At 39.2% G+C, this 23,120-nt stretch overlaps 1 protein-coding gene across 2 annotated transcripts in view; it reads right to left on the reverse strand.

The window, feature by feature from the left end:
* Nucleotides 1-4,429: 4,429 nt before the first annotated feature.
* Nucleotides 4,430-23,120, reverse strand: part of OPHN1 (oligophrenin 1) — a gene marked incomplete at both ends in the record, with an annotated part of 458,306 nt that continues 439,615 nt past the window's right edge. For both annotated transcript variants that reach the window (XM_084258483.1, XM_084258482.1), the window contains 3 exons: nt 4,430-4,463; nt 9,593-9,643; nt 11,162-11,327. In XM_084258483.1, coding sequence (XP_084114609.1) covers nt 4,430-4,463; nt 9,593-9,643; nt 11,162-11,327 — 251 coding nt within the window. The remainder of the gene's footprint in view (nt 4,464-9,592; nt 9,644-11,161; nt 11,328-23,120) is intronic.

Genomic DNA, 23,120 nt, shown 5'->3' on the forward strand with positions numbered 1-23,120 from the left:
CTGGAAAAACCCCCTTCCATTTTTTTTTTAATAAAAACTTCAATAATATTTCTTATTCTAAATATTTTGACTTTTGCTAGGAACACAGAAAAAACTTTGAGGGATTTGACCCAAGGGATCAAGTAGCACAGAGGCACCAAGACCTTTTCCACTTCTTAAATCACATGTGAGGATATCTCTCAGGCTGAAGCTGTATATACTACAACCTTGGTGAAGTAAAGAGAGACACACAAGAACCTTATTTCTTTAAAAAATGATTAAGTCAAGGACTTAACAGTCGCCAACTAAAAAATAAATTCTTCATTTCACAAGGCAAAATTAAATGATCCTTTAAATAATATTCCCAAATGAGTACACTGAAGGTGAGGAGAAAGCCCAACTCAAAATTTTCTTCTGCCACAGTTTAGTTTTTCTTTAAACTGAATCTGAATCTTCTCCATTCCCTCAAATGTTTCATTTTAATATTTTGTTGGGCAAGCAAGAATCAGAGTCATGTCAGCTCTAGTAATAAGGGCTCTGTGTGGTAAAGGGAAAACTGCATGACATTTAGAGTTAGAGAGGCCTGGATTCAAATCACAGTTCTGTTACTTTCTGTATGAAATTGAGTCAGTTACTTTAGCCCCCAAGCTAAAGCATCTGCCTGCATGAATGTTGTAAGGACTAAATGAGATAACGGATGCATGTGAAGAACCTAATACTCAGTTGCTACTCTTCAATTATCACCCCTTCACATAGCCTTTTCTGAATCACTTTCCATCCAGCATACACGGGTCAAGCCAGTCTCATTCAATGACATTGTGTCCCACCACACTTTAAATCAGAGTGAGAAAAGGGAAGCACTGAGATTAATTATTTGGCATTCTTTGGGTATACCCCCAAGCAAGGCAAGGCTAGCCATTCACTGCTCCCTAGCCTCCATCCAGCTGGTGATTCCAACTCTCTAAGCCAGGTTTTAAATCTATATCCTAGGAAACATAGCAATCTCATGGCCATGTTTTCAGGATACTTATTCAACTGGAACTGCAGTGCTTTTCTCTGGTTCTCAATAATCTTTCAATATTTGTAGTGATAACTGTGATATTCTGTCCAAAGAAAAGCAGAGTAAAACCTTGTCTCTATCAGGTACTGAGGCCCATTGGCCACTGCTTCTGTGGTCAAAATCTATATACCTGCCTGCTTTAATCATCTAATGGGATGAACTAAGACCACAGTACTGAGACAAGCGCTTACAGAGACTCCCTTTGGCAGTGAGCAGCAGCCAGAATAACATCTACTTGGATCTCTTGCCTTTGGGACAGGATAGAGCTGAGAGAGTTCAATATTCAACCTGGGAATTTCTTCATTGGGAATGGCATCACTTCCACTCAATTACTTCTACAATGTTCCTGTATGTTCCTAACTCATCAATAACCTGTGTTCAGAGTTTAGTCTTGTAAGTATCTATTGTCTTTGGGTAACATTCCTTCAAAGGCATCTGCATTGGTTTGGTTATGAGTGCATTCTTATATTCCATCTTTTCCTTTCCCTAAATCTCCCTGTCCCTCTTCATCCCCCTATCCCTATGTTTATGCTTCTCTCTCAGTTTATATATAATCAGTAAACTAGGAGGGATTGGCTAGAAGTATCCCAGTAGGAAAGCCCTTTCTCATATACTGGGCCACATTATAATTACACAGACCCTAAAATGTCTGTGATCCACGTATCTGCACAGGAACTCAAGCAATGACACTTTCTCAAGTAGTTTCCCTTCTATCAATAGAAAAAGAAATCATAAATGCCTACTCCTCAGATTTCTGACTCACAACACCAGTTGTGTTTTGGTTCCTTTCTAATGATTGAGATGTCAAATGAGTAAGATCAGGATCTTATGTCTGGAAGTTTTCCATTTGGTGGCAAAATATGTGAATCTCATGAAAGGGAAATGTTAAACCTTCAGAATGATGACCCTTGCTAGAAAGACCCCTTGCGAGGTTAAGTGCAGTACAATGGAAAGAACCTTGAAAGGTAGTCCGGGGATCAGGGATCTTGTTTAGGCATGACGACTAATTTTCCCTCCCCTAGTTTACCCAATAGTAAACTAAGTAGTTAGAATAAATGATTTTGAATGTCTCTTTCAATCAAATACTTTGGTTTGTAAAAAGAGTCTTTTATATAGAGGGCTAGGGTTCCTAAGCTTTATTGGGTCACAGGCTCATTTGAAAGTCAGTAGTATGTGATGGAATATCCCTCCAGAACAGACACATTGCTGTGGAATTCAGCATACAATTCCAGAGGCTTAATTAAGTTCCTGAATCCATGGACACTGGGATAAGAAATGCTTCTTTTGGGAGATAAAAGAGCTTATCTGTAGAAAGCAAATATAAAGCAACTGTGACAGCTGCCTGGCCTCAATCAATCTTAACAATTTTTCTTAATATTCAACCCAAAATGGAACTCTTGCAAGACAAAGTCTGTCTTTTAAAGTGAACTTTCAGTGTTTGTTTCTTTCTTGATGGCTTAGAAAGGAAGCTGTCAGAAGAAAACAGGATGAAAAATTATTCAAACAGGCCTATGCTTTCACATGCAAAACATGCTTTGCAGATTTGTCCTATGCAGCTGTATGCAAGAGCAGAAAGGCCACCTTCCTGAGTCCACATGGTGGGGTTGTGGGGTCATCACCCATGCTGTATGGTCCCACAGAAACAGACAGGTCCTTGGCAATATATTGCAGTGCCATACATCCAATCTGGTACCAGGGTCCATATCTTGAATAAAATACATGTTAAGCTTGTGCAATGTTCAGCAAACTTTCCTACTTCCTACTTCTAAGGTAAGCAATGGCCCCAACTCAAGTAGCTTTTAGCTCAGAGTAAGACCTCTGAGATCAGTCTTTAGGCCCAAACATTTCAGAGTTCTGTGGCCTTTTGAAGAAGCAGGAAGTTCAGAGAAGAGTTGAAAACTGAGCTCCTCTCTTCAACTCAGGACAGTGGATAGCTTGTTTCTGCAGAGTCTGGTTTCAGAGAGTTCAGCCATTCACAGACTTACAGCAGCTCAAGATAGACATTCTGAGGGAATGAATACAGAATACGAAGGATAAATAAATCTGTGTCTAGGACATTTACCCCTTATTTTATGGCATCCGAGAGCCTGAAGGTGCAGGGCCAGGAAGGAGCTGCTCCTCAGCACAAAATGACTTAGCACACAAGGGTTTGAAGGAGACCCTTCCAGAACCTGGAAAAGGACTCGAGGCCAAGGCGTTTATAACCTGAAAGGGAAATAAGAGAGTAAGGAACTTGCTAGGACTAATCAAGCACTTTAATAGCCAGTAAGCAATGGGGCCTCTCTTAGTTGGTAGTTAAACCTACAATTGGTTGCTGATCTTCTGAGCTGGCTAGGAAAAGGTCCTTATAACTCACATCCCATAAAATGGCTTATGATGATACTATAATCAGGACTGGACACTGTGCCCTTGGTCTTAACTCAAATCCCCAAATAGTCCACAGGGAAAGCAAAAGTCTAATTCTTCTGAGCCTGATGCCCCAACTCTTTCTGTAGCATGGTCATTGCCTTTATGACTCTACAATAACTCCAAATTTCCTTTACTGGAACTTTATCTTGAAGTATGAGAAGGACTTGGGTCTTGGATACTGAGGATGGGTAATATCAATAGGAAGAAAAGGAGGGCTGGCGAGTGAATGAAAAGCCAAGATCCAGACACCTGGATCTAGATTTATGTGTATATCGGCTGATGTTATATCAGAAATCTGACAGTCAAAGAATTTCTAGGTAGAGAATTGCATGACTAAGTTTAGCAGCTCCTGTGATCTTTACAAGTCATTTATGCCCTTTAAACCTCAGTTCCTTTACTTGTTGAAATAGATATTATCCTCCATATCTTTGGTATTCTATGTGAGTCAAATTGCATAATAGATATGAAAGTGCTTGGCATTATACAAATATAAAGGTCTAATGATGAAGGTCCAGGTAAGTAAGAGAAAAATAATTATTTTATCTGAAGGAATGATGTTTCTCTACAGATGCTAAAAGGGATCTTGGCACCTGCTACAATACCAAGAGTGGTTACTGATCTTCTTATAGACACAAAGGATGCCAGATTTAGAAATTTCCAAACTTTTCATTTTACAAATTGGGAAATGGAGGCTCAGAGAAGGAAATGTATTTATCCAATATGCCACAGCCTTGATTCAAAGGCAATTTGTAAAGCTATACTGTAGTTTGTCTGGGGTAGAAAGGGAAAAGGAAGGACTTAAAATCAGAGGACCTTAGAGTTGGAGGGCAGCAGGTTTAAGGGTCAGATAATGATAGGGTAATAAACTAAGACATGGTGGTGAGTTCCTATTCTTTGGACCAGCATGGTATTCCAGTCCTCAAATCTAAGATCCTACAACTAGGTTCTGTAAAAATTGGTGGAAATTACATACCTGTGGCCTCAACTCTCATCTCCAGGAAGTCTGCCTTGAGAGCTGTGGATGGAGGAGGAAAAACATTTTACTAATACTCTATAAATCAGATCTGGAATGGGAAAGCATGGCCATGGGTGACTTTTGTAGGACAGTAACAAAAAAGCCATATGAAAAATGAGGAAGTGATTCCATCCAGAAGTTTCAAAGTATACAACTCCATGCTTATTGGTTGGGTTAACTCTCTGGCAAGTTTAGAGAGCCTAGTCTCCCAAATATGAAGCCATCTTTCAGGTGACAGAACAATAATGCCAAATTATGGGAGGCTAGGGGAGCCCAGAGAAACTGTCATCAAACCACACACTACATTATATGATAATATATATTAGGGAGAAGGACAGGGATAGAGGACAATGCCATATGAAACATGCATTCTCCTTTGCCTTGAAGACCAAACCAACCTTGCCAGTCTTTCGATGTGCTTAGATCTGTCCTAATGTGGCAGTTTGGAGACAACTGGAGGGAAAAGTTAATCTCTGAGAATAACCCCCCCCCCATAGTGTAATGAGAATTTCCCAGACAACAGCTGGGCCCAGGCTCTGTCTTCAGGATTGTTTGTTTCTTCTCTCTTGAGTCTATTTACACCCTATCCTTGATTAATTTTATTCTAATCCATGGTTTAATCACTACCAAATACTGAGGATTCCTACCCCAAAGCACAATCTTTCACATTGTATTCTATATAAATGCCCCTCAAAGAGTTTTATAGTGGTTGTACTGAACACTTGCAGGCCTAAATTTATATATGCCCAGCCCCAACTACTAGTCTAAGTTGCAGTTGCCCAGTGGATATCTGTATATGAACACTCCACAGGGTCTTCAGAAACGCCATGTCCAAAATTGAGCAAAACAACTTTCCACAAAACTTGTTCCTCCATGATCAATTATTGTTATAATTTACTTAATTGCCTAAATTAGATGCTTTTCTCTATTATTTTCTAGTGCTCCATAATTGAAAGCTCAGTAAGGTCTTAGTGAGCCTACCTCAAGTCTGTCCCTTCCATTCCATTCCCATTGTCAATGCCATAGGTCAGGGCATCATTAACTCTTGCCAGAATGACTAACCTCCTAACTGGTGTTACTGTCTTGTATTTACTTTCTCATCCATCTCCCTATTATCACCAGAATGATTTATATTTTTGCAACTAAGTCAGCTCAGAATATGTATTGTCTTGCTTAAAAATCTTCCATGATTCAACATGGACTATTGTATGAAACAAACTCCTTAGTATTCCATACAAGACTTTAAGATCTGGCCCCAAAACATCTTTCTGACTTCACCTCCAACTAAGCTTCCCTCTTTTCGTCTTAAAATTCCAGACAAAGTGGGACACTAATCACTTCCTGAACCTGTTGCATAAGCTGTTGTGCCTTCCAGAAATGCCTTCCCTTCCTCTTCTTGATGAACCGTTTTTCATTGCTTTTTATTTTGTGTAATTTCTATGGAAAGGAGATGAATAAGGTAGTGAGGTTATTCAAATGTCACATTACAATTGGGTGTAAAGAGGGGAAGCAAAAAGAGGCAGGGCAAAGTTTAGAAAGATTGTCATTTTCATTAAAGATAAGAGTTTGGTAACAATGTCAATAGATGGGATTGACTGTGGGTAGGCTAAGGATCTTGACTAGTGATCAGCATGTATATACACTCATGCAAGTGATAGTTACAAGGCAGGAGCTTAGACAGGAGGGTTCTTTCCCTATGTGGATGCTGAATGGGAGGAAGTTCTCGGTATCTAGGATGGTGGTTTATGACATACTGAAGGACAGGTGTACTCAAATTTGTCTTACACACATTCATGCCAAGATGGGAACTAGAGATAAGTAACAGGAATAAATCCAGGTTACAGAGGCCCAGAAATAGGGTAGATAGAGCCGTGCTCCAGCCTGAACTGTCTACTTTAGCCGAAGCCCATAGATTGTGGTTGGTCCCAGCCTTCCCTGAGTACTAGCTGACAAAGTCCAGGCTGTATCCATGTTCTCAACCGCAGTTTGGCTATAGTTCCCCTAATATAAGTTGCCCTCACTTAAAGATTTGATTGGACTTCGTTCCAGCTCTTATATATCCCTCCACAATATATTGGTTCCTTGTTCAAGGCTACAGATTAATCGTTCATTTTTTGGTGAAAAATCTTTAAAACCCCAGCTCAGATATCACCGCCTCTAAAAATCTTTTCCTTAGATTTGCCTGATTCATTCTGTTAATTCTAATGTACTTCATTCTGCTTCCTTGGTATTTTTCCTCATATGGCTTATCCAAAGGAGAGGGGAAGGACCACCAGGAGGTAGGAAGCAGGCCTGCTTTTAGGTTGGTAGTTTATTGAAGTATTAAGATATCTCTCTGATTTTTATTTGTCAAGGTGGGTATTTGACTAACACTGTTTAAAATTTCCTAGGTGAAAGCTTTATCTTCATTCTATTGGTAAGAAAATCTGGGGCCCTGAACTTACTTTCATCTGTTATGCTGGAATAATGGTAAATTATTGGCTAAGGAGAAGCTGACCCTGCCTAGAGGTCGCTCTGGGTGACTGCCAAGCAGAACTAGAGTGATCTGGTATGTAGAATCATGTCCTGATGAGTGATAACTCAGGTTTAACTAGATGATATCAGTAGTTCCACTACTGGTAAAGGCACATTATTTTGCTTTAAAACAACCGTCTAGAAAGTTACACTCCTGTCACACACCAGGAAGCACAGTTTCAAACTATCTGATAAGCAACATGGGGTAAACTCACAGAAGAGTCCCTGAAATCTAAGCAACCATTTTTCCAGGTGTTCTAGTCTCAAAGGCTTCCAAATATCAGACCTTGAACAGACTGTATCAGCATCTGTGGACTTTTAAAAGCATAAAGGAAGGAAGGAAACAAAAAAAAAAAAAAGGAAAGGAAGGAAGGATGCAGAAAACCAGATAATCAGTTCTATAACTGGAGATTATGTTTTACTGGTTTTAGAGAGGATGGACTCTGCAGGTTTACTCCCCCTCAAATTTTTCCAAGGGAAATAAATAAAGAGCTCAAAACAAACAAAAAAATAATATTCAGTGGAACTAGGCATAAAAAGCAGGTGACTTTAAAAGGTACTCCATCAGGCATTCATCAGACATTTCAACAGAAACTCTTCAGGTTAGGAGAGATTGGAATTACTTTTTCAACCTCTTCCAGATAAAAACTACCAGCCAAGAATAGTATGTACTGCAACACTCAGTTTCAGATCTAAGGGTGAAATAAAGGCCTTTCAAAAAAAAAAAAAAAAAAAGGCAAAAGTTTGCTAATTCTAGATACCCCCTGCATGAAATGTTGAAAGTAGCTCTTCTATATAAATCAAGGGGGAAAAAGTCCACAAAAAACAATAACAAAAAAATAGAACCAGAAAACTAAAAACAAAATGTCAGTAGAAAGCCCTCACTTATCAATAATCACACTGAGTATAAATGAACTGAACTCACTCACCAAGAGGCAAATAGTGGCTGGCTGCATCAGGGGAGAGAGAGCGAGAGACTGACTCTACCCACAACACAAGTGAAGTATGTGTACATATGGAGGGGTAAATTTGTATTCCCAAAATCATAAAGTTAAGTAAATCACTGGCAAATTAATAAAATATGAAAAATGAGAAAACACCCTACTGAATGGTAGAAAAATATCAGTACATCATACATCCAACAACATCTAATATTTTAGATCTACAAAGAACTCATCCAACTCAACAAGAAAACAAGAAAAACCTAATCAAAAAATGGACAGAAGATATTCAGATAGACATATAAATGGTCAACGGGAACATAAAAAATGTTTATCATTGATCATCAGAGAAATGCAAATCAAAACCACAATTGTATACCACCTCATTTCCATGCAAATGGTCCAAAATGAGAGGGAAAAAAAAAAGAGCAAATGTCGGCAAGAGTGTGGGGGAAAAAAAAAAAAAACAACCTTGTATACTGTTGGTGGGAATATAGACTGACTTTGCCTGTATGGAAAACAGTATGAGGTTTATCAAAAATATTAAAAGTAGATCTACCTTATGATGTAGCAATTGAGGGAACTGTGTTCATTTTAGCACTAATAACAACAATCAAGTTATGGTAACCCTAAGTGCCCAAGACAGATGAATGGATAAAGATGTGGTACATAATCACAATGGAATACTACTCAGCTATAAAAAAAAACATGAAATACTGTTGTTTGTGAAATGTGACAATGTGGATGGGTCTGAAGGAGATTATACTAAGCAAATAATTTAGAATGAGAGAAAAAATACTAAATGATTTTGCTCATAATTAGGATATAAAGAAACCAAACGAAAGAGCTTACAGAACTAAAGCAAAAAGAAACCTTAACATTGAGGCTACCAGAGTGGGGGTGGAATGTGAAGTGTCAAGAAGATAGGAAGCTCAATTACTATGTTGGAAGATTACTGGTGCTTTGGTGGTAGGTGTGATGTGGTAACATGTATCTGAAGAGGTATGAACCCAAACCCCTAAATCACACACAGTATCATAAACCAATGTTACCTTAATAAAAGAAAAAATTAAAAATAATTTTAATTAAATTACATAAAATAAAAACAGAAACAGAAAGACTGAACATGACAGACAACACAGAACAGAGATAAGTAAAAAAACAAGTAGTGACAAATATAAAGACAAACAGGTACAGAAATAAATACAGAGACATATAGTGAGAAACAGGCAGATGCAGAGATGGGCAGAGAGAGGGACAAACACAGGAGCACAGAGCTGCAGAGGAACAGAAAAGATAACTTAAGTCTGCAAAAGAAATGCTAATGTTGCATTTATCGATAAGTGGCATGGGGGCCTCCCCTGGTGGCGCAGTGGTTGAGCGCTGGGCTGCAAAGCTGCCTGCAGCCTCTACGGTGCTGGTTCAATCCCCGGCCACTGGCGAGGGTCCCACATTGTGCAACAGATCTCTCCTGCCTCGCCCACTGCTCCCCTCAGCAGTGTATTTCGTCAGTCTCCCTGTTCTGTTCCCTACTCTGGCTCTGGTGAATCCTATCACCCTCCCGCACTTCTGACTGTACCCAGTGCTTGCGTGAATAAATAGATAAATCTTTAATAAATAAATAAATAAATATGTGACATGGCTTCTCTTCTCTCACTTGTTTGTGTCTCTTACCTTCCTGTTTTCCGGGAAGCTGTTTCAAAGAACCTGGTCCTAGAAGCCACCCTGGAAAGAGAAGTCAACCAAGTTCTATGAGTTGTTCTGGAATACCTGTGGAACTAATGGCTAATTGAAAAGACAGAAGAGTATGAAACAGGTGGGCCACAAATGTTAGGCCCTGCCTTATCATGCAAAGGACCCTGGTCTAAGGAGAAATCCAAGTTTCAGAATGTGAAATTGCTCAGAGCCCACAGGAAACCTTAAGGCATTGGCTGATACCCTTTGCTCCCTGTCACTTCAGAATAGTCAACATATATTACTAATCAGGCTAGTCCTAGTTCATATTCTTATTCTTGGTGAAACAAATCTTCTGTTTCAAAGCACAATTTTTGGTGCTTTGAAAATACACCTAATTAATTAGTCAAAATAGTGGAGGCTTTGATTTTATTTCCCCCATTTTACAACTTTGGAAAAGTAGAGACTCAAGAAAAAGAAACATCAGAAGACAGTTTACTGAAAAGGGTCCCAGGAGCTTGTTGCAGAGAGTGCAGCTATGTTTGTTGTGATCAAGCAAGACTGGTTCCTAGAATGGCAGTGGCCCCACATTACACATTTTTATCTAGTTCCTTGTCTTATAGTCCAATCTCAGGAAGGCCTGTTGGATGTCATTTCAGATACTAACATGCAAGAAGCTCTCTGGAGAAGAGGAGTCATTTTGGAATATTTTTTAAAAAATCATACCCTTGCTTATTTTAAAAAAAAGTCTCAAAACACAGATACAATGAACAAATCTGTTCATTAACTTATTTTTTAAAAGAGTGTATGGTGGGCCTCCCTGGTGGCTCAGCATTTGAGCGCTGGGTTGTGAAGCTGCCCGCAGCCTCTGCAGCATTGGTTCGATCCCCAGCCACCAGGCGAGGGTCCCACATGGCGCATAGACCTCTCCTGCCGCCTGCTGCACCCCTCAGCAGTGTACTTCATCATTCTGCCTGCTCTGCTCTCCCCTCTGACTCTGCTGAATTCTCTCACCCTCCCGCACTTCTGACTATACCCAGTGCTTGTATAAATAAATATATAAAATCTTAAAAAAAAAATAAAAGAGTGTATGGTAATGGTTGGAAACTAGACTTTTTGGGGCAGTCATAATATGATGTTTATAGTTCCAGAATTACAATTCTGTGTACCTGGAGCTTACATAATGTTGTAGACTAATGTTACCACAATAAAAATTATTTTAAGGAAAACAGTAGCAATAACAGAAATTGGAAAAATTTACAGAGCCAAGAGAGCATGAAAATAGAAGGTAATTTTATCCACAGAGATCAGGGCAACTAGGAAAAATGGTTTCCCCTATTAGACACTAAGGTTCAAACTCTTCAGCTTTAAGAAATCCTCTCAGCCTTGAATGCTCAGTTGAACACTTCAACAAGGGGTGGTCTGTGACATTCCCCTAGACTATGAAGTGAAATATGGCCTAGGGATATGCTCTATATATCCTTCACAACCAAAATGGTAATCCTGAAAGCATTCCTGGTTACCTAAGATGGGCTTTAGATCAAGGTTTAGGAACAACCACACACTTACACAGATGATGGGATGTCTCCTGTATTGCCAGCCACAATATCTGGCTTTGCTTCTGGTTTGGAGGGAGTTGTTACCCGGCAGGGAGGATCCGGAGGCCTCACTGGAGGTCGACTGATAGTTGGTTTTTCTCCTGAAGGTCTCAATTTGCTGAAACTGTCAGAATCTCCTGGAAAAGAGAACAGTACCATAAACTTGGTCAGTTAGTAAAATGACAGTACTTATGAGCATTCACCCAATATCTAAGTTATATGGATTACTTCTTTTGGTCCCCATTTATTTTTGATCATTAAGATCTCTGGATTTTTTTTTTTTAATTCTTGCAGAAAGTATTTTTGAACCCCAGCTCTGGAATGTCATATTTATGTGACTTAAGGCATGTCATATTAGTTTGCTATGTCTAATCTACATAATCAAGATAAATAATACATTGTCTTACAGAGGTATTGATGGGATTTAATTAGGTGCTATTATGCTAAGATAGTGCCTGGCACATAGTATGCACTTAGTCAATGGTGAATTTCAATGTTATATCCATCATCACCAAAACTCAGGCCTTTTGCAGTTAAATATTGTAGTAGTTCCCTAACTTGCCTTCCTGCCTCTACATCTTTAGTTTCCCAGTCAGTTAGCAGAGTATTAATATGCTTAATTTCTTATAAAATGGTTCTGGCAGGACTATGATAAAACAGACATAATGGTAGAAACATTGGTGGTGGCACTGTAAACTGAGCTTATTCTATCTTGATAGCCATCAAGAATTCTGGGACACTGTGGCTGAAATGCACACTTGTCCATATGAGACAGTTCATACTTGTTGATCCCGTTGATCCACTCTGAGTAACAGACTCAAATGAATTAATCCAAAAGTAAAAACAAAGAAAAACAATTGGCATAAAAACACATTTCTTCATAGCAAAATGTTGAAGTCAACCACAAAGGGTAAGCAGATGATTCAGTTTTCACAAACATTTAATCAACATATACATATAAGTAGCAACTGACAAGGGTTTACACCAGATAGAAAATATACACATACAAAATAATATCAAGTGAAAAAAAATTCACAAAATGTGCTCATTAACCTGAGAAACACCACATGAAAAGAGACATGTGCAACTTTACAAGGGTGTTAGCAGATCTTGATATTCAAATTTTTTTAGTAGTCTTAACATTCACTACATCTTTTTTTACAAAAAAAATTAATGTAAAAAGTTTAAATGCAAAAATATTAAATTTAATCAATATGGTACTGTTGTAAAATTTATTCCAAGTATTTTTACACACTTTAAATAATCTTCTCTGTGAAGATTTTCCCAGTGGTTATAAAACACACATGATAGGGCCTCCCCTGGTGGCGCAGCAGTTGAGTGCTGGGTTGCGAGGCTGCCTGCAGCCTCTGCAGCGCCAGTTAGATCTTCGGCCACTGGCAAGGGTCCCACAAAAACAAACAAACAAACAAACAAACAAATAAATAAATAAATAAATAAACCCACACATGATAGTTCAAATTCACATGAAGTTCAAATTCCTTAACATAATTCAAGGCCCCCTGTGGACTGGCCCAAAATTATCATCCAGCCACTAACCCTGAACTTTCACTACCAGCTCTATTCTACTCAAATTGGTCCACACTGTCCTATCAAAGCAAGCCCTTAACTCTTACCTCTAGGTTAGACAGTATAATATATTGGAGAGTGTGGAGAGTATAGAGCTGTGCAGCACTGGTCTTGGGCCTTATTCTGATACTCCCAAGCTGTGGGGCCCTAGGCAGTTATTTCACCTACTGACTATCAATTTCCTCAGGTGATTGTAGGACTAACTTAAATGGCTTAAAGGGAGTACCTAGCATACAGCAGGATTAAATAGGCATAAGACTCTGTCCTTTTTCTTGCCTGACATGTCTCTATTCACATTTCTTATCTGTACTGTAACCATCTCTCAATATTCGGCTCAAATATAATCCCTGTGAACACTCCAGGTGGCATAGTAATTTCCATCCATTCAAATGCTCATGAAATATATCATTGGTGTGTGGAGTTTTTATAATTCTTCCAGCTAGCCAGTCTGGTGAGGAAGACTGGCATGACAACAGCTAATGATAATATAGTGTGATCGGTGTTCTAATGAAGGAATAAACTAAGTACTATTTATGTACATACATATAAATTCTGTCTCTCCATCTAGACTGTATCTTACATTTCTGGACATACCATAACCCTAGCACCAGGGTGAGTACACAAAATTGCAGCTGAAAATAAAATAATCAAAATTATAATAATAATCTGATTTTTCTAACACGCTATCCATACAAAGCACTCTCCCGGATAACTACTTAATGTTCACAATGAGCTTGGGAGGAAAGAATAGATCGGTCTTATCCGTTCCATTTTACTGACAAGGAAAATGAGGATCAGAAGGTGATCTGACTCACTCAAAATCACATAGTTATGTACATGGTAAAGTTAGAATGAAATCCATGTCTGCTGCATCTACTATTCTTAGTGCTTGTTGTCTTGTTGTTATTATTAGTAATATAAAAATTATAAGTGATGATAATTTTAATGATAATATAATAACTGGTAAATATTAGCTCCATTTTATTGAATATCTGCTCAGTTCTGGACTCTGTGATAATCAGTACTTTATTTATATATTCACATTAACATTGGTCATAACCCTGAAAGGTAGAAAGTATTATTCCTATTTTACACATAAGAAAACAGACTCAGAGATAAGTAACCTCACAGGTATTTGGCAATAGATTCAGGTCCATCTGATTTCTGAAGTCCATATAATACCAAGCACCAGTAGTTTTCAACCTTGGATACACAACTGAGAACATTAAAAACATTCAGTAGTTGGGACTCAACCCCTGAGACCTTAGTTTAAATGATGGGGTGGAACCTGGGCATGGACATTTTTTAACATACCCCAAGTAAAACTATGTGTAGCCAGAGTGAGAACCACTAGGCTGCATGATGGAGATTGCTCACTGCTGACCATGTTACCAGAGCTGACAATGCTGTTCCAATTCTATTGGTTACTGGAGAGGTGATGAACAGGAAGGATCTGCTGCACTGTCAGGGCCAGAAAACATTTCTACCTGAAGCTGTGTCATTATATCATTTCCCTTCATATGTAAATAAAATCACACTCTCCCAAAATATGAACCCAATTGCTTCCAAGTTATAGCAACATTCAAATGGAAATCAACTCAAGTCCTTTGAAAACAAACATCATTAGCCTTGTTATAGGCTCATTATTGGGGGATCTGACTTTATGATTCATTGCAAGTCAAACTTGGAAGAAGCACCACAGGCTGTTTTGGTTAAAATGCATCAATATTCTCTCCTGTCTCTAGTTTGCCTCAGTCATAATGTCAAGCTGGGAAAGCTTGGATAAAAAGAGTCATATAACTGAGAGTCAAGAGATCTATCTTCTGGTCTTAATACTAAAACTAACTGTGTGACCTCAAGGAGATTACTTCCGTACCTGTACATTGTGAATTTAAACTGTTATCTAAAACAATGGGTTTATGATACAAGCCTATAGACCTCTATTTCTTCCTTGAGGATTTTTGTATGCTATTTTTTGGATTAATATAGAAACCAACTCTGATCATGCACTTAATCAGCTTGAAAAAAATATTTTGGTAGATAGACAGATGGCCAGACACATAGAAAGATGGATAGATAGATATGTATTTAGAGTTCACAGTTCCCTTCAGAACAAACTCAAATATATTTAACCTGGAGTTCAGTATTTTCTTCCATTGCTTCCATGATTTAACTGATCTTTCTGATCAATCTCTCTACTATTTCTCTTTATGTGTCCTACAGCCTACAGAAACTGTTATTTGCTTTTCCATGCACATGGCTTATATTTAATTATCTTTTTCCCAGATGTCATTTACCTTATTCCCACATACCCAAGTTTGCATGATCCATCAAAAGAGTCAAAATGTCATATCTGTTAGGAAGCTTAAGAGGTTCCTAATTCCTCTCTCTGCTCTTAAGGACCTTATCATGTATTTTGAATCAGGGCTCTTTGTTTTGGTGGCTTGATCTCACCTGTCAGAATGGAAGCAACTTTAGAGCACAATCCACGTGGAACTCATCTCTGTATTCACAAGAGGCCAAAGTAAATGGCTTTGCATGTAACTGGTATGTAACTAATATTTATTTAGTAAAGAAAAATTCACTTTCATCCATTAGAAGGACAATGAAAAAAGCTTTCCTTTTTTAAGTCCTCAGTTGTGTCATCTATAACAAACATGAATATAATATCCCCAAGTGTCATGGCTACTCTGAAACTTAACTTACAGGGTGTCCAATAAGCTGGTATTTCTAGAGGACTTTTGCTCTCACAAGAAATGCACATATATGTTCCGACAGAATTTGCCTTCTAAGCCTTCAAACTGAGTGGAAAATGAAGAAGTCACACTCATGGGAAATATGTGTTAATAATTTACTCAGAATGCATACTAGTGGGTTTAACTTGGGAGGTAAAAGAATGAGGTGAATGAGAATTCCAGGGGGCAAGATTCTTAGAAGGCTTCGTGAGGGGGATAGGTCTTGAGCTGTATGTTGGCAAATGACTAAGAACCCTTCCTTGCCCCTTTCCCTCAACAATGATGCCACTTTTTCTGGGTGTTTGGTATGGTCAGAGACAGGTCAAAGTGGAAAATGATCTAATATATTTTATTACATGTGCATTTGAAGTTTCAGGCTGCAAATAGGTCCCAGAATACAGAAGAGTAGACACTTCTACCTCTTATGTCTTCCATCTCTGAGAGGTGTTACCTATCCATTAGCACTGCCATTTTTTTAATGCCTGTTATATTATCTGCTTTGTACCTGTCTTACGTATTACCTGCTTATATTACCTGCCTGTTGTATCTGCTTTGCACAATGAATATGACTTAATACCTACAAAAAACAAATTGCTTGCAGCATGGGTATTGTCCCCATGTTGAAAAAAGCTTACTCACAAAAGTAAAGTCTATATAAGATGATGTAGCTGGTAAGTAGCCTCCTATCAACATAAAGCAATTTCTATTATTCACTGAGCATTCATTATGTGCCAGAGACATAAATATCTCATTTCATTGTCACAGTGATACTATGGGCATAATTATCATTCTCATTTTGCAAATGACAAAACTAAGGCTCAGAAAATTTGTGACTTTCCCAAGGTCCCACAGCTAGGGTGAAGCAGAACCAAGATTCAAACTCACACCTGGGACCCTAGAGCATAAGTCATGTGTGGGACTACACTAAGTCTCCTGAGCAAATAGCCTTTTTACCAAATTGCACTGCCATTTGATTTCTTTTTAAGTCTTAGTCAACAACCGGACTTTTAATACACATTTGACCTCCTTTACAGTTCAACATGTTCCCTTCCTCCTCAGATCATAACCAAAGAATCTCAGCAATTATAGATTTCTTTTTTTTTTAATAAATTTTATTGTTATATTCCCCATACAATTGCAGCCCCCCCATTCTGACCCCAATCCCTCCCCTCCCGCCCCCGCCCCCCTAAAAGTGTCTCTGGTTCATAGTTTTTTGTTGATTTTGATTTTCACTTTCTTATAGTTATTCATTTTCCTGGTCCCTTATTTAAGTTTTCTAGATTCCTGCTATGAGTGAGACCATCCGGTATTTTTCTTTTTCTTTTTGGCTTATTTCGCTGAGCATGATCCCTTCCAGCGCCATCCATGTTGCTGCAAATTGCATGTGTTTATCTTTTTTGAATGCTGAGTAATATTCCATGGTATAAATGTACCACATCTTCTTGATCCAGTCATCTATTTTTGGGCATTTGGGTTGTTTCCAAAGCTTAGCTATTGTAAACAGTGCTGCTATAAACATAGGGGTGCAGGTGTTCTTTGGAATTGATGTTTCTGTGTCCATTGGATAAATACCTAGGAGTGGAATTGCTGGATCATATGGAAGCTCTATGTTTAGTAGGTCCAGAAATCTCCACACAGCTTTCCACAGTGGTTGGACCAGTTTGCACTCCCACCAATAGTGCAGAAGAGTTCCTTTTTCTCCACACCCTCGCCAACATTTGTTGTTGCTAGTTTTTTTAATATGTGCCATTCTCACTGGTGTAAGATGGTATCTCATGGTAGTTTTGATTTGCATTTCCCTGATGACAAGTGATGTTGAACATTTTTTCATATGCCTGTTGGCCATTTGCATTTCCTCTTCAGAGAAGTTTCTTTTTAGCTCTTCTGCCCATTTTTTGACTGGATTATTTTCTTTGTTGTTGTTGAGTCTCATCAGCTCTTTGCAGATTTTTGTGATCAGTCCTTTATCATTAGTGTTGGGTGCAAAAATGTTCTCCCAGTTGGTGGGGTTTCTCTTTGTTTTTGTTATTGTCTCTTTTGCTGTGCAGAAGCTCTTTAATTTGATGTAGTCCCAGCTGTTTATCTTTGCCTTCACTATCACTGCTTTGGGTGAGGTGTCTGTAAAGATGTCTTTGATGTGCAAATCACGTAGTGTTTCGCCTATATTTCCTTCTATATATTTTATGGTTTCAGGTCTTATGTCTAGTTCTTTAATCCATTTTGAGTTGATTTTTGTGTATGGTGTGAGGTAGTGGTCAAGCTTCATTCTTTTGCATGTAGCGACCCAGTTTTCCCAGCACCATTTATTGAACAAATTTCTTTGCTCCAAAGCATATTCTTTGCTCCTTTGTCAAAGATTAGTTGACCATAAATCTGTGGGTTTATTTCTGGATTTTCTATTCGATTCCATTGGTCTGTATGTCTGTTCTTGTTCCAATACCATGCAGTTTTGATGACTATGGCTTTGTAGTATAGTTTGAAGTCTGGGAGTGTGATGCCTCCATTCCCTTCTTTCTTTTTCAGGAGAGCTTTGGCTATTCGGGGTTTTTTGTGATTCCATATGAATTTCATCAATAATTGTTCTATTTCTTTGAAGAATGACATTGAAATTTTGATTGGAATAGCATTGAATCTGTATATTGCTTTTGGAAGGATGGCCCTTCTAATAATGTTTATTCTTCCAATCCATGAGCAGGGGATGTCTCTCCATTTCTTTGTGTCTTCTTCTATTTCTTTTAACAGTGTTTTATAATTTTCTTTGTATAGGTCCTTTACCTCTTTTGTTAGATTTATTCCCAAATATTTGATTTTTTTTGTTTCAATAACAAAAGGGATGGTTTTTTTGATTTCTTCTTCTTCAGATTTATTGTTTGTGTATAGGAAGGCTACTGACTTTTGCGTGTTGATTTTGTATCCTGCCACTTTACTGAACTGATTGATGAGATGAATTAGCTTTTCTGTGGAGTTTTTGGGGTTCTCTATGTATAATATCATATTGTCTGCAAATAGTGATAGTTTGACTTCTTCTTTTCCTATTTGGATTCCTTGGATTTCTTTCTCTTGTCTTATTGCTCTGGCTAGGACTTCCAGTATTATATTGAAAAGCAGTGGTGAGAGTGGACATCCTTGTCTTGTTCCAGATCTTAATGGAATTGCTTTCAGCTTTTCACCATTGAGAATGATACTGGCTGTTGGCTTGTCATAGATGGCCTTTATGATGTTGAGGTATGTTCCTTGTATCCCAAGAATTTCAAGAGCTTTTATCATGAATGGGTGTTGCACTTTGTCGAAAGCTTTCTCAGCATCTATTGATATTATCATATGGTTTTTATATTTCTTTTTGTTGATGTGTTGGATAACGTTGATTGATTTTCGGATGTTAAACCATCCCTGTGCCCCTGGAATGAATCCAACTTGGTCGTGGTGAATTATCTTATGGATACATTGTTGGATTCTGATAGCTAAAATTTTATTGAGGATTTTTGCATCAGTGTTCATTAGGGAGATTGGCCTGTAGTTTTCCTTTTTTGTGTTGTCCTTGTTCGGTTTTGGTATTAGTGTAATGTTGGCTTCATAAAACGTGTTTGGTATTGTCCCTTCCTTCTCAATTTTTTGGAAGAGTTTGTGAAGGATAGGCACTAATTCGTCTCTGAATGCTTGGTAGAATTCATTTGTAAATCCATCAGGTCCTGGGCTTTTGTTTTTGGGGAGGTTTTTGATTACCATTTCAATTTTGCTAATTGTAATTGGTCTGTTTAGGTGTTCTATTTCTTCTTTATCTAGCTTTGGGTGATTGTGGAGTTGTAGGAATTTGTCAATCTCCTCTAGATTGTTGAACTTGTTTCCATATAACTGTTCATAGTAGTTACTGATTATTCTTTTGATTTCTGCTGTGTCCGTTGTGATTTCTCCTCTTTCATTGATAATCCTGTTTATTTGTGCTTTCTCCCTTTTTTCCTTTGTGAGCCTGGCTACGGGTTTGTCTTTTTTATTGATTTTTTCAAAGAACTAGCTCTTGGTTTCATTGATCTTTTGGATTGCTATTTAGTTTCAATTTCATTTATTTCTGCTTTGGTTTTTATTATTTCTTTTCTTCTACTGGTTTTGGGGTTTTTTTGTTGTTCTTTTTCTAGATCTTTGAGCTTCGAGATTAGGTTCTTTGCGTTCTTTCTTGTTTCTTGATGTGAGCTTCTATTGCTATATATTTTCCTCTTATTACTGCTTTTGCTGCATCCCATACATTTAGGATATTGGTGTCCTCCTTGTCGTTCAATTCAAAAAATTTTTTAATTTCTTCTTTGATCTCCTCATTAGTCCAATGGTCTTCCAGTAGTGTGGTTTTTAATCTCCATGAGGTAGGAAAGGTCCTTGCCTTCTTTTTATGGTTTATTTCTAGTTTGATGCCTTCATGGTCAGAAAAGTTGGTTGATATGATTTCAATCTTGGTGTATCTGTTGATGTTTGTCTTGTGCCCCAGTATGTGATCGATCCTGGAGAATGATCCGTGTGCGCTAGAGAAAAATGTGTACTCCATTTTTTTGGGGTTTAGTGTTCTATAGATGTCTGTTAAGCCCAATTGCTCTAGGTCCTTATTTAGAGCTTTGGTTTCTTTACTTATTTTTTGTCTTGTTGATCTATCCATTGTTGATAGTGGTGTGTTGAAGTCTCCCACTACGTATGTGTTTTCTCTGATGTCTGTTTTCAGAGAGGACAACAGTTGTCTGATATATTTTGGTGCTCCTTCGTTTGGTGAGTATATGTTAATGAGTGTTATTTCTTCTTGAAGTATTGTCCCCTTGATCATAATGTAGTGACCATTGGGGTCTCTTTTTATCTTTTTGAGTTTGAAATCTTTTTTATCTGATATAAGTATAGCTGTTCCTGCTTTCTTTTTTGGTCCATTTGCTTGTAGGATTGTTTTCCATCCTTTAACTTTGAGCCTATTTTTATCTTTTGTAGCTAAATGTGTTTCCTGGAGACAGCAAAAGGTTGGGTTTTGTTTCTTAATCCAGGCTGCAACTCTGTGTCTTTTTATTGAAGAGTTTAGCCCATTTACATTTAGAGTTAATATTGATATGTTAACATCTGTATTTGCCATTGTGTTTGTCTTTCCTTTGATTTTATTTATTTATTCTTTTAATAACTTTTTTTTTTGGCCTTCTTTCATTGTTATTCGTCCCTCTGAGGTTCTGGCTTTAGGACTCCTTGTAGTATTTTTTGGAGTGGGGGTTTATTTGCAATGAAATTCCGGAGTTTCTTTTTGTCTGGGAAGGTCCATATTCTTTCTTCAAAGAGGAAGGAGAGCTTTGCGGGATAGAGTATTCTTGGTTGGCATCTGTTTTCTTGGAGTCTGTTGACTATGTTCCTCTACTCTCTCCTTGCCCGTAGTGTTTCTTCGGAGAAGTCTGATGTCAGCCTGATTGGTTTTCCTTTGAATGTTATCTGTTTCTTCCCTCTTGCCAGCTTCATTGTTTTTTCCTTGTCCTGGATTCTTGGGAGCTTTACTATTATGTGTCTTGCTGTATTTTTCCTTTCGTCGTGGAAGTTTGGTGTTCTTCTTGCTTCTTGTATATCAATTTTCAGCTCCTTCTTCACATTTGGGAAGTTCTCTTCAATTATCTCTTTGAATATTTTCTCTGTTCCTACTTCTCTCTCCTCTCCTTCTGGTATTCCTATAACTCTTATATTTCCTTTCCTCATGGAGTCAGATAGTTCCCGAAGTCTTTCCTCGTTCTTTTTCCTTCGTACTTCTCTTTCCTTTTCTGTTTTGGTTCTTTTTATTTCTGTGTCTTCAAGATTACTTATTCGTTCTTCCATTTCATCTATTCTGCTTTCATTGCTTTTCCCAGAATTCTTTAGTTCTTCCATTAATTCTTTGATCTCCTGCATTTCTTTTACTTCCTTCTTTAGGGACTCAATTTCTTTCTTCTGACCATTGTTTTCCCTCTCTAGGGACTCAATTGCATTCTTCTGATCGTTGATTATTTTTCCCTTATCATTGTTTTCCTTTATGACTTCTGTCAGTTTTTTAATCACGGCAATTTTAAATTCTCTTTCTGGAAGGCTCAGAAATTCTTCCAAGTTATTGTCGTTGCAATCTGGGGGCTGGCTTTCTTTTTGTGGTGTGCTTTTTCTCTGGAGAGTTGCTAGGTTGCGTGTGGTTCTTCTAATCCCTACTGTCTGTTTTCTAATTTGCCGTATGCGTTGGGACACTGTGTTGTTGGGACTGGCCGGCATCTTGGGTGGGCTTCTCTGTTCCCCTCTGGTTTCTCCAGGAGTCATCTGTCAGTTTCAAGCAGTCTTTACTGGAGAAAGGTCCCTGTTCTAAAATGCCGATGTGGGGACACACTCCCCTGTGCGCCTGGTCTGCCCCGGCGGTGGGTTCCTGCTCCCCCTCTGGGCTTGGACTGCAGGCCAGAGGGGGTCTGGCGTGGGCGAACTTCCCCCGCTCACCTCTGGCTCCTGAGGAAGCCTTCTGCAGGTAGTCTTTACTGAAGAAATGTCCCTGTTCTAAAATGGTGATGTGGGACACACTCCTTGCACGTCTGGTCTAAGGCACACTCTTCTGTGCGCCTGGTCTGCCCCGGCTGTGGGTGCTCGCTCTCCCTGTGGGCTCAGACTACTTTTTCGGAAGGGGCCCGGTGTGGGCTAACTCCCCAGCTGGCCACTAGCTCCTTCAGGAGCCTCTGCTGGCTTCAAGTCGCTAGGTGGCGCCAGAGATCTCCCCTAGAGCCCTTGGAGAACTGATTTTCCACCCCGTGGGACAGGGATCAGAGCGGGGATGGTAGGGTACACCTCAACGGCTTTGGGGTGCTGTGTCTGCCTTGTGCCCCACCGTCATGGGGAACGCACGCCCCTAATTTCGTGCCCCGGGTGTCAGTTCCAAAGCCCTCAGTTCCAGGACGCGGGCTGTAGCCCAGATCAGTGGCGCGGGAATGGCGCCTTTTGAATCCTGCTCCTCTGCCTGGGCGCCTTGTTCCTGCTCACTCAGGGAGGGCCTCCGGGCGTCTCCCCGCAAGCCTAGGTCGCGCAAGCTTACGGGGCGGCCGGGGCTGTGTGCTGGTGCTGGTCTCCTCCTGGGGGACGGGGCTCTCTTTAATGGCGCCTGGAGCTCACCTCCGTGGCGGATCCTGCAGGGTTCTCCACAGCTCCCGTTCACGGGGTGTGGTGGCTGCAATAGTTCCTTTCCACTCACAGACCTGCTTGCTGCGTCCTTTGTTCTTGTTGGCCGTTTTGGTTTGTTGTTTCCCTCCTCTCTGCAGGTCGGAGAGTGCTGCCTCTGTGGGCGGGGGAAGGGAGCAGGGTTCTGCGCTTCCCTCCCTTCTGGTCCTCTTTTATGGCAACTTTCTTCTTTGGGCAGTTTGCTGGAGTCGTCCGTTTATCTTCCGTGTCCCAGTTCTCACTGGGACCTGCCGCTTTTCCTCCCTATTAACTTTTTTTAATGGGAGATCTTACTCGCAGAGTCTCCTCGCTGCCATGTTGCTCCGCCCCCTAATTATAGATTTCTTAAGACTCAATGGCCATCAGTATTTAACCATAAGCAACATTCTTGTATCTTTCCTTATGTCCACCTACACCCAATCTGAGAGCACAGAGTGAGTAAAGGTT

Source organism: Talpa europaea (assembly GCF_964194135.1).
Source record: "Talpa europaea genome assembly, chromosome: X".
NCBI classification, from domain to species: Eukaryota; Metazoa; Chordata; class Mammalia; order Eulipotyphla; family Talpidae; genus Talpa; species Talpa europaea.